The following is a 12,492-nucleotide window of genomic DNA, read 5'->3' as shown; positions in this document are numbered from 1 at the left end:
TTTTTCTCTGCTGAGATTTTTTGCTTTTGATCATATTTTATTTTAGTACATTATAAATGTCTAGAGTTAGTCATTTGTATCTTCATATACATTCTTCTATCTCAGGATATTATTTTTCTATAATATTCTTACTCTTTCCTTGTTTCCTTGGTAAAACTTTACTTCTCTTACCACTTTGCTAGCCAAAGGCATACAGACAGTAGCCCAGTTCTCAGTATTATTTCTAGAAAATGATCATTTCCAGAAGTCTTCCCTGCTCACTGTTCACTTGAGCACACAATGTACCTCCATCCCCACAGTCACAACAAAATCAATAGCCTTTAGCAGAGCTTCAAAGTTGAAAGGCTATTGAGTTGCCTGTAAAGTTCAGCAGGAGAAAGGCAGTCTCTGAATTTCCAAAGGAGCTAAAGTGATTTGTGACTGAGCTAGAACAGTCCTAACAAGTGCTTCTGGAGAAATGAAGCAAAGCTTCAGCAATTAGCAGGTGATGAGAATGTTGCACTGGTGAAGGGGGGGTGTTCTTTACATGACTGAAACCCAACTACAATCATACTTGTAATCAAGGTGTTTCAATAAAGATATTAATAAAAATGTAAAAAAATTGTGTGACAGTTTGATAATGCATGGCCAATAGATCTAGGCATGTGGAATCTATTACTGATGCAATAAATTTCATGTTTCTAATTCAAAAAACAAAGAAAGAAAAAGAAAGGTAGACAAGTGCTGTTAAATTCCTGCTGAAATTCAGATTCCTGGACAAAATGAGGGTCTTTTTTTTTTTAATTTATGAAGTAGTGCAATAGGATAGAGTTAATCTGATATTTCTCTATCACTGCCTTTCTTTCTCTCCCTGAGACTAAGTTGCAGTGGGTAGGTTTGAGCAAGAAACCCAGGGTAAAGACAGAACCTGTTCTTTGTGCTGCTCTATCAGCATATTTGCAGTCAATTATCCTGGAGATGCCTCCCACCTCCCACCAGCCCATCTGTTCCCACTGTCATGTATGCATTAAGCCTGCCTCAATGATAGGGCAGAAATTGACCTTAACAATCCCAATTGTTCTGAGCCAAGATTTATGCTAACTTCCAAAAGAAATACACAGAAATCAGAAGCCAACTGTCGTCAAGAATCATCCTAAATCTAGGAGAAAGCTTCAAATATTAATGACCTCTTAGATGCTTCATCTGCACTTATTTGTTTACTTATTTGTTTTTGTTTGGGGGCCATGTCCTATGGAGCTCAGGACTAACTCTTTGTTATGTTCAGGAGACCCTATATATGAAGCTGGGGATGAAACCTGGGTCACCAGCATTCAAGGCAAGTACCCCTCCTGCTGTGCTATTTCTCAGGCTCTTATATTTATTTTTAAAATTGGGTGATCTCTTGGAAAATTCTAAAATAGAAATACATGCATGGGGAAAGGAGTTTATCTATATAAACTCGGGACAGTGACTGGACACTTTTGATCTCTACTTCTCTCCTAGTGAACTGCTTTCCCTTCTCTAGCTGGATTCCCAGAAACAGGAAGACTCAGGAGCTTCAAAGCAATGACTAGATAATTCTGAAGAACCAGCCTGGCCACTCTCGGCTTCTTTTTCCCAAATCTAGTCTGAGTAATCATCACATTCTGTGCCTTACAGCTGCTGGGCAACTGTCCTGTGTGAGAAGGATATGGATTTCTACACATGTTCCCCTTCCTCTCTCATGTGAATCTTATTTGTGATGCAAATTAGAGTTTATAAGACCTGTCTCTAGAGAAGGATTATGTCTTGTCTTTTTGCATTTCCTATAATGAAACAGTAGGCCATTTTTCATTTTGGAATAATGTGGGTTCTTAATTCTTCTATGAATAGAAATGATGTTCTGTAGACTTTGTTTATGTTGATAAATGAGGAGGGCACCAATTGGAAGCTTGGGTACCACTCACAGCTCTGTGCTCAGTGTATTATGTGGTGTAAAGGATCAAAGACAGGCTTCCTCCATGAAAAATATAAACTCTACCCTTAGAGCTAGTTCTCTGGCACATTATAGACTCATACTTAATGTGCCCTCATTATGACCTCCAAGTTTTTCTAATAATATAATCATATTACTTTATTGCCAGATACTAGTTTAGCAGTATGACCCAGAATTTCATTTCTAATGATCTTCTTAAAAATATTTATATCTTTAAAAAGTTTATAGTCTGAAACACTATATTATAATATAATATATTAATATTATACAATACTATTAATAATGGTACTTGGGATACTGGTATATTTTACTACTTCTCTTGCCTTCCAGTATGATCCTTCTCCTTTGTTTCTAACTCAGAAGGCTCTTAACCTTTTATCAAGAATGCAGGAACATTGCAGGAAAATGGCCAATAAATTTTCACATTGTTTACCAAAGTTGGGTTATCAAATTCCACTTGGTTGTTGCACCAGATTTCTTCACTGATTGTAACCCATTAGCTCAGTAGCCTGCCTGAGTATGGACACAGATTGCCCTCAAGACACAGTAATGGGCTTTCTCTCCCACCACCCTCCATCCCTACCAAGTAAATTTGGGGGGAAAGTGATAAAAAGGAAAGAAAAATAGAAATGTTAGGATGATTTTATATAAAACCTAGACTCATTGACATGTCTTCTCAGGAAATCAATGCTACTCTCATTTGGGACTCCAGCCTTCTGTGTATTTGTAGAATTTACATTCAATTTCTGTGTACAAAAATTCCTTTTTCCATCTCTTCTTTCCCAAATACCATACAGCTCCTTCTCAGATTTGGTGCAGACATTCTTAAACTTTTCTAATCTCAACATCTTTTTTTCTAATAACTTTTTACAAATGCAGGTTTATAAAAGAGGTGTACAAATAAAAGATTTACTGATAATAAACCATAAATTTATTCTAAAGAAAAAATTTAGACATTGCCCATTCAATTATACAATTCCCTAAAGGGGTATATCTTCATAGTTTAAAGTTAAAGGAAACATAGTTAGACCCTACCACAATGTCTATACTGAGAGGCATCTAGTCCTCATAAGAATCCAGAACTTGACAAAAGTAATTAAAACTGCGTGATATTGGAATAAAGACAGACCTTCAGATCAATAAAATAGACTTGAGTATTCTAAGACTGGCCAATTAATTTCAACCAATTAATCTTTGACAAAGGGGCAAAAAATACAAGATGGAACACGGAAAGTCTCTTCAACAAGTGGTGTTGGGACAACTGGTGATCTACATGCAAAAAGATATACTAGACCTCTCTTTAACACCATGCATAAAGATCAAGTCAAATATTGATTAAAGATCTTGATATCAGGCCTGAAACCATAGGTATATAAAGAAAAACAGACAAAAAACTCCATAACATTAAGACTAAAGGCATCTTCAAGGAAGAAACACCACAGTCCAAGCAAGTGGAAGCAGAGATATACAAATAGGACTATATTGAACAGCAATATTTTGGCACTTCAAAGGAAACAATAACTAGAATACAAAGCTACCTATGAAATGAAAGAAACTATTCAATTTCCATCTGATAAAGAGCTAATATCTAAGATATATAAGGTAATGACAGAACTGAACAAGATGGGAGAAGAAATGAACAGACAATTTCTCAAAGGAGAATACAAATGGCCAAAAGGCACATGAAAAAATGCTCCACATCACTAATCATCAGGGAGATGCAAATCAAAACAACAATGAGGTACCACTTCACACCACAGAGACTGGCACACATCACAAAGAACAAAAACAATTAGTGCTGGTGGGAATGTGGGGGACAAAGGAACTCTCATTAACTGCTGGTGGGAATGTCATCTAGTCCAACCCTTGTAGAAAACAATATGGAGATTCCTCAAAAAACTGGAAATTGAGCTCCCATTTGATTCAGTACCACTCCTAGGGATATATCCTAGGAACTCAAAAATACAACTCAAAAATTCCTTCCTCACACCTATGTTCATCGCAGCACAGTAGCTAGACTCTGGAAACAACCAAGATGCCCTTCAACAGACGAATGGCTAAAGAAACTGTAGTACATATACACAATGAAATATTAAGCAGCTGTCAGGAGAGATGAAGTCATGAAATTTTCCTATACATGGGTGTACATGGAATCTATTATGCTGAGTGAAATAAGTCAGAGGGAGAGAAAGAGACACAGAATCATCTCAATTATCTATGGGTTTTAAGAAAAATAAAATACATTGAAATAATTCCCAGAGATGAGAGCTGGAAGGACCAGCTTAAGATATGAAGCTCACCACAAAGAGTGCAGTTAGAGAAATAATTACACTGAGAACTATCATAACAATGTCAATGAGTGGGGGATGTAGACACTTGGAATATTGGTCATGGGAATGTTGCACTGGTGAAGGATTTTTTTTTATTTTTTTAATATATATATATATATATATATATATATAAAATCAAAAAAAAAGAAAAAAGAAAAGATAAGGCCTCCCAATTCTTACCACAGGCTGTGTTCTTTACACTGACTGGATAGAAAGAGGAGGTACAGTAAATGCACCCCATATACACCTCAGCCCAGGCCCTTTGCCTGGTCTGTATTGTGAATTGGGGAACAAAAAAAAAAAAAAAAAAAAGAATGCTTTCTTCTTTCTCCAACAATCATAGATTTGGAACTATTAGAACCTAAGGTTCAAGTTTATTGGTCTTCAACCACCAATCAGCCCATAGTCTGGAGCTGGTCCTCAGCTGTAGAAGGCTAAAACTCACTTGTCTCCTGCCTTGGTTGTAACAACTTGTTTATAATGGACCTATATGCAGGATATGTGCTAGGCCACTAGTATTAAAAAATATGAGAAACACTTTAGATTTTCACAGCAGACTCAGGAAGTCTTTCTTCCCTTAAGCATAGCTGTTTCTCTTTGCACAAGAGTTATAAAGACCTGTATTTCTGCTTTTTGTCTACTTTACGCACTATCTTATCAGGAAGAAAATTCCTGGACAAATCCCAAATCTTCATGCTCATGTTGTTGGAGCAGAGAAGTGTTGTTAGTTCCACGAAGTATTACATTAGTGACTTGACTTTTGAACCACACAGGAAACTTCACTAAAGTTCTGATTATAGGGAAGAAGGGACTTTTGGTAGCATTTTGCTGGCAAAGAAAAAAATATGTAAGGAAAAATATGTAAGTCTCAGGTCTAAAGGAAGCTTGTGCTCATTCACATATTGAACTTTGTCCTCTTCTGATAGGTGTGGTTGGTTTGCTTAGACACATAGAAGGTTCTCTACTCTTATTTCGAATTCTTACATTAGTGCCAATATAGAGGAAGTATTCAATTATCTTACCTACTTCCTTCTGTGTATGTTTTAATTATTGATAATTTAAACCAATGAGATATATGCATGCATATATTTCAACTATTACTGAAATAAATATTTGTGTGTTTGTTTCTTCAAAGATCACCATATATTTAGAAAGCATCTCAGCAAATTTACTATACTTTAATTTTTGATTCATAGTTTGTGCGCAGATCCAAAGTTAATGTGCCTATATTTCTGGTTAAATTTGATGAGCTAATATATTTTTAATTTAAGAACAATAGAAAAAAATAGATTTCTATTGGCAAAGCTAGTTTTCCCATTTATTAAAAGTTAATAGTACTTGGAAGTGTAATTCTAGGAGATACCATTTATTTTGTACCATGAATCTAACTCTGAAACAAATGTTATCGTTGATATAACATTTAATATTTATCAAAAGATATTATTCTACAAATGTTATTTGTGTATATTACCAAGTACTTAAAGCCCTTAGAAATATATCTAAGAAATATATCTAAATTAGGGGCCGGAGAGATAGCATGGAGGTAAAGCGTTTGCCTTACATGCATAAGGTCATCGGTTCGAATCCCGGCGTCCCATATGGTCCCCCGTGCTAGCCAGGAGCAATTTCTGAGCATGAAGCCAGGAGTAACCCCTGAGCACTGCCGGGTGTGACCCAAAAAAAAATCACAAAAAACAAACAAACAAACAAAAAAAAGAAATATATCTAAATTAGAAATATATCTAAAAGTTTGGTGACTATCCAGGGACACTAAAGACATGTCTTAACAGGTACATAAGCAGGTAATTAAATGACATCTGTGTCATATGTATCACAGCCTTTACAAATCTTTACAAGTCTGCCTACTTTCTATTGCACAACTTTGAGAGCAATCATTTTTTTAAATGTTGCACAAACATGATAAGGACACAGAGATGTGTTTTTCTCTCTCTGGTCTCTGAATTTCATGAGAATGTTATGACAACCTCTTTTCTTACCACACTGACCTCCACCCTCAACTGTGTATTGCCCAATAAAGACTTGATTTTTCAAATAATATACTCTGGCTTAATTTGCAACAATCCTATGTTGTTCATTCGGAATCCTGTGCACATGGCCAGATTTATCTTACGAGTATTTTCAGCTGAATTAAGCAAAAATGTTTGAGATCTTAATATCTGTTGAAACATACCTCAACAGTTTGGTTTTATTTGTATGCCCTACAGTCTTCATTTGGGTGGGCAAAAAAAAAAATCTGTTAATAAATATACTTGTGAAGGTAAAAAGAAAACCTTAATTACTCATTATGGGATATTTTTTTCTGCTTCAAATAGGACCAAAGTGGTTCTTAGATGTAATTTTACATAGCCTAAGTGACATGTTGGAGTATGAGAAGCAAAAACATTTATGTAATGATCAAGTCTATTGTATCTGTGAGCAAACATAAAGATGGTGCTATATAGCACTGTATCATTACTAAAGTATTTTATCTTCATTTTCAATTCTAAGAGACATCTTTGTTAAAATGTGTTAAAATGTTCCCTTTATAACAAAAACATTTTTTAAAGGTAGGATTTCTCTTCTAGAGAAAATGTATTTTTGATAAATAATTATAATGGTCAATTTAGTAAAATTTTACAGAAAATATCTCAGTGACATCCTAAAGGAAAGATTTGAGCTATCATTGAATATAATGGCTTCATAAAGAGAAGCCAAAAACATATTCATCTAGAGTGAGGTAAGACAATTGAGCTGAGGTATATGACTATGGCAGTTGTGGTTCAAAGACACACATATCTTGTTCCAATTTACCTACCTCCATTTTGAGATTTGTTTCAAAATATCATCTCAGAATGATTTCTCAGATCTACATGCCCCTTGTTTTGAGACAGGATGCTGTGAATCCCATACATCTATTCTCTGGGGTGGTCAGACATCAACAGAGGACAAATCTTTCTCAGAATCATAGCTCTGTTCCCATGACCTAGACCTTATTAAATTACAGTGGCAAGCCCAAAAGAATTCTTCCAACCAGTTAGGCAGAAACTTAGGACCTAAGCAAGAGATAAATCGCAAAAGAAACCAACAGAGTGAAGGTAATTTTTTCAGACATTAGGACAAAAAAATTGACATTGTAAACAAGGGGCAGAATTTCATAAGCTTGGAGGGTGATGGTGAACAAAAGCCTGAAAGAAATAAAGCATAAAATGACAAGCAATTACAAACTCAACAGTAAAGAAATGAGCAAACACTATATTGAATATTAAAAATATTCCAGGTATAGAATCTATGAAACTCACAAAATAAATAGAATTATAACCCAAGTTTAAATTCCATATTAAAAATTACCCTGGGGTGGGGGATGATAATATAATGCAAGGCAGAGTGCTTGCCTTGCCTGGCATTCCACATGGCTCCTCAGTCTGCCAGTGGTGATTCCTGAGAACAGTGCCAGGAGTAACCACTGTGCACCACTGAGTATGCCCCACCCAAGAAAGAAAGATAAATGATCCTCAAGAGCTGGAGAAATAGTATAGGGTATAGGGTGCTTACCTTGCATGTTAATCCTGGTTTGTTCTTGGCACCCCGGATGGTCCCTCTGAACATCATTAGGTATGAACTCTGAGCTCAGAGCCAGGAGTAAAATAAACTCTGAGCACTGCTGGGTGTGGCACAAAAAAAATTGCTCTTCAGTCCAGAAAGATAAAACAGAGATTAATGCACTTGCCATGCTTATGATTAATACAGTTTAATTCCATAGCAGCATATACCAACAATACTAGTGACCCCTGACACAGAGTCAGATGTTGAGCAATTTTAGTGTCCCCCCAAAAAACTTTTTACTAGGAATATTAAACTTGTTTCTCGATGCAACTAAATCCTGCCTGTGTTTTGTTTTCTCATTTTCTGTGTCTCTAGGTCAAATTGGCCATAGTCCATTTTGTTTTAAAAGTTTATCAACCCAAATCAGTCTCATGGGTTAAAATAAGCAATCTTCCCACAACTTGTAAACATAAAAGAGTCTGGAAATAGTCTGCTTATTTTCCCATTGTAAATGTTGATCGTTTCCCAGTCAATAACACAGACTTAAAATTCAATCTCAACTAATAGAAAGGTTTTAAATAATAAAACCACAATGAGCATAAGAAAATATATGGAAATTGCTTTATTGATACTCAAAATTATTTGTAAGTGTTTCCCCATAAAGCAACGCAATTTTTTTTTACTTTATTACTCTGATCTACAACTACTTGATATGGAATAATTACATGCATAGAAAATTTTTAGTCAAAATCTGTCATATATTTATATTTTGTTTTTCTGTTTTGTTTAGGGAGCACACTAGCACACTAGCACTCAGAAATCACTCCTGGCAGGCTTAGGGATGCTGTGGATCAAAACCTAGTAAGCCACATGAAAGGCAAATGTCCTACCCACTGTGCTATCTCTCCAATCCTTTGTTGTATCATTTTTATACAGGTAGTCTTCCTAAGACTAGTAGCTCAACCAATGTATAATTAATTAGTTCAGACAATAGAAATTTATTGGAGACTTACATATCCCAAGTCTTAAGGACAGCTTAAAAATATACATAAATAAGACCAAGATATTTCAAACTCATTATCAGAAGAAAGGAGCTAATAGTATTAAAGAAACATTTGCTTTCCTACCATTTTATAAAGTATTTATTTCAGTTTTCATTTCATCAGTGGTAGAACTAATTATCATGGAGAAAAATACAACAAATTTTATATTGAAATTAAATACCATATTAAAAAAAAAAGAGTAGCTGCTACAAGTAAGTCCTTTTTTCTTTCTGGGGATTCCAACAAAGAGGAGAAGGAATGAAAGTGGAAGGACTGGGAAATCAATCTTCAGTCCCAAAGGTTTCTCCTTCAATAGTATAATCACCATCAGAACACATATTGTTACCCCTGCTTTGGAATTTTTTGTATGATTCATATTTCTCCCATCCCTGTCGTGCTTTTGACTTTAAATGATGCATTAAAAATAAACAATAAGAATAGTTTTGCCTTTAAAGATGCTATGAAAAGCAGTATTCATTTCAGGAGCATTGTTTTTATTTGAATAATTTTATCTTTATAGCTTTTACCTCTAGCTTAGTAATCATCAATATAGCCGCGATGTGCTTTCTAACATATTAACATGATTTATAAGCATCTTTTATCAGACAATAGGAAGGATTTTATGATTGTGAAGCATTTTATCGTTTATAAACACTTTTACATACATTATCTCACTTGATTAACAGCCCTGGAAGAAGGCCAAGACAAGTATATTTATTCTTGCGTATGGAAATTGAGAATAAGAGGAGTCATGAAACATACCTAAGGCATTAGAATAGGAATAAAAGGAGGTGGGATTTAAGCTTTGGCTATATAAATCTTTAAGTCCAAGATGCAGGTTCAATATTTCCCTTTCTCGGCATTAGGATGCAGCATGGATTGAAGATTTTTAGTCCTTTGAAGTCTGCATAACAGATATGATCATAGAAGATGCTTTATCCCATATTTAGTTAATATCATCTAAGTAATAAAAGTTGCTAACTACTGTATATAAAGCAACTTTTCAAAAGAGTAAATCATTTGGGGGGGCAGGGGTTTAAAAATGAGTAAATCATCCTAGAGTGAATAGCACAAAGACCAAAAGAAACAGAAAAACAAAGTGGAACTGGTGCATGTTAGGATGCTCCTTATAAAAGTTATCATGATGTAAGTGTAGGCCTTGGCTGATGGAAGCCTTGTTGGATCCCTGGTACCAAATGCAAGATATAAAATTAAAATTAGTTAAGGATTAAATCCATTAATTGCATATTCTCCAGATGTTATGCTGCAATCTTGTCCCCAATGTAAAACTATAAATTGGTTGAACTATGAAGTTTTGGGGTATTACTAGTTTTAACTTTACATGTTGCCTTTTTCTTTCTCTGTTGTTTTTGTTTGTTTGTTTGTTTGTTTGTTTGTTTCAGTTTTTTATCCATATTATCCCTTCCCTTTCTCTAGTCTCCTTGCCTAAATCCACAACTCCTGTCTGGCAACCAGAGCATCTCTGAAGAAACCACCGCTGGCGTCCATAATTTGTCGATGATGATGGCCGATGGCATCTTAAAGGTGCTTACCATCAACGTCAATGACTCAGTCACCAAGGGCAAGTTTAACAACCTCTATGGCTGCCGGGATTCTCTCACTACTGGCATCAAGCCGGCCACAGACATGATGATGGCAGGCAGAGTTGTAGTGGTGGCAGGCCATGGGACGTGGGCCAGGGCTGTGCACAGATCTTGCAGGATTTCAGTGCCCGAATCTTCATCACTGTGATTGATCCCACCAACACCCTGCAGGCAGCCGTGGAGGGCTATGAGGTGACTAGCATGGACGAGGCCTACAAGAAGGGAATCATCTTCGTGTCCACCACGGACTGCGTGGACATCATCCTTACCCGGCATTCGAGCAGATGGAGAATGACGCCATGGTGTGTAACATTGGCCACTTTGATATGGAGATCGATGTCAAGTGGCTGGATGAGAACTTCACACAGAAGGTAAACATCAAGCCTCAGGTGGACAGTAACTGGCTGAAGAATGGATGCCGCATTATCCTGAAGACAGAGGGCCAATTGGTCAACCTGGGCGGTGCCATGGGTCATCACAAAGCTGGTGCTAGCACAGACTGAGCTGTGGATTCACTCAGACAAATACCCTTTCAGTGTTCACTTCTTGCCCAAGAAGCTTGATGAAGCAGTTGCAGAAGTCCGCCTGGGCAAGCTGAATGTAAAACTGACCAATCTAACCAAAAAGCAGTCTAAGTACCTGCTGGGTACACCCCGTGATTGTCCCTTCAAGCCTGATCATTTCTGCTACTGAAAGTCAGTGTCGCTAGTGGCCTTCCAGCTGCATTCCCCAGGTCCCGCCTCTCCTCCCAAACAACAAATGGCACGATTTTTGCAGATAGTTTGTTCATGTGTTCCACGACATGAACAAACAAGTCACCCTGTTTTGCCTCTGTTACGTTCCTCATACTGTTCAGAGAGAGAGAAACAAGAAGCCTTTCTCAAGCCCTGGTCATTATGAGGGTCTAAGGGAGATACCTAGAAGGGGCCCTGAGCTCAGAGGTTTTGGAAATTACTCACTAGGTCGTCCTAGACTGGAAGTTGGTAGCTTTGGTTTCAGAACCCATGTGCTTTACTGTCCGGCCCCTCACCAGGCCAATGGACTTTATCCCCTTGTTTTTGGTTTACAGTTTCTCTGTTCCCTCAGCCCATAAAAGAAAAAAAGGAACAGGGAGGAATTATGAAGTTTTCATGCTCCTGAGAACCTGGCTTAGTCCCAGGCATTCGCCTAAACCTCAGAGCAGTGAGGTTGGCACGTTGAGTCTCTATTTTATGGGGGTTAAAGTATACTGTGAAGGACAGCCAACCCCAAAATAACCATCAGATATTGAGGAGCCTAAGTGAGGAAAGGGTAAGTGATGGTTTGCTGCCATTATGGCTCTATGATGAGTCAAAAAGTTTTTTTAAAGGTTTTTATAAACATTTATTTAACATTTATAAATGTTAAAGGAATAAGAAACTTGGTTAATAAACTTTTAGGTGCCTAAACAAAAAACAAGTCTGCATCCTCACTAACACTTAGGTGCAAATTAGTGGAAAGTGCTATTGTCACTTGGAGTATTTGCATTAAAAAAAAAAAAGATCTTAAGAAAAGGAACCTAACAGACTATTTCAGGGTTTCTGTAAGCAAGAAGCCTATATAGGTACAGTTCATCAAAGTAATATTAAATAAGTTGTTAAAAAATGGAGACAGATGAATATGTCTAGTGTTTTAGAAAAAATCTTGATCTGGTTAAAAGTACTCAACCCCAAATATGAGGGTGGAGAGAACTATCCAACCTGGGCTTGAAAGAGAGTACAATGGGACTTAACTTGTATGGAGCCTACCTGGGTTTGATCCAGGAACTACATATGGTTCCAAGCAGCCAAGGGTGGCACAGAACCAGAAAAACACTTAGCGCCCCTTTAGCCCATCACACCCCTGCCCCAAATCCACCCAAGCTGGACTGGCATAGCCTGGAAGGTGATATATTATGGTTGCTCATAATATTTGTTTTTGCCATTCCATATACAGAGACTAATTCCACCACCAGTGTAAAATTTCCTCTACCTCTGTCCCCAGATTTCCACCCACACTCA

General features: G+C 36.8%; 1 protein-coding gene and 1 non-coding gene across 2 annotated transcripts in view; both read left to right on the top strand.

The window, feature by feature from the left end:
- LOC126022027 (adenosylhomocysteinase-like) overlaps nucleotides 1-11,167 on the top strand; it is a 140,522-nt gene extending 129,355 nt beyond the window's left edge. The window contains 4 exon segments of the mRNA XM_049782897.1: nucleotides 10,308-10,554; nucleotides 10,557-10,748; nucleotides 10,751-10,949; nucleotides 10,951-11,167. Of these exon segments, the coding sequence (XP_049638854.1) occupies nucleotides 10,308-10,554; nucleotides 10,557-10,748; nucleotides 10,751-10,949; nucleotides 10,951-11,167 (855 nt within the window).
- On the top strand, nucleotides 4,448-4,580 carry LOC126023123 (small nucleolar RNA SNORA51). The gene has a single exon (XR_007500330.1). It is a non-coding gene; the product is annotated as a small nucleolar RNA SNORA51 (small nucleolar RNA).
- Nucleotides 11,168-12,492: the final 1,325 nt, after the last annotated feature.

The sequence above is a fragment of the Suncus etruscus genome, chromosome 11 (genome assembly GCF_024139225.1).
Source record: "Suncus etruscus isolate mSunEtr1 chromosome 11, mSunEtr1.pri.cur, whole genome shotgun sequence".
NCBI classification, from domain to species: Eukaryota; Metazoa; Chordata; class Mammalia; order Eulipotyphla; family Soricidae; genus Suncus; species Suncus etruscus.
Note: the sequence above shows the minus strand (reverse complement) of the source record. Positions and strands in the feature narration are given on the sequence as shown.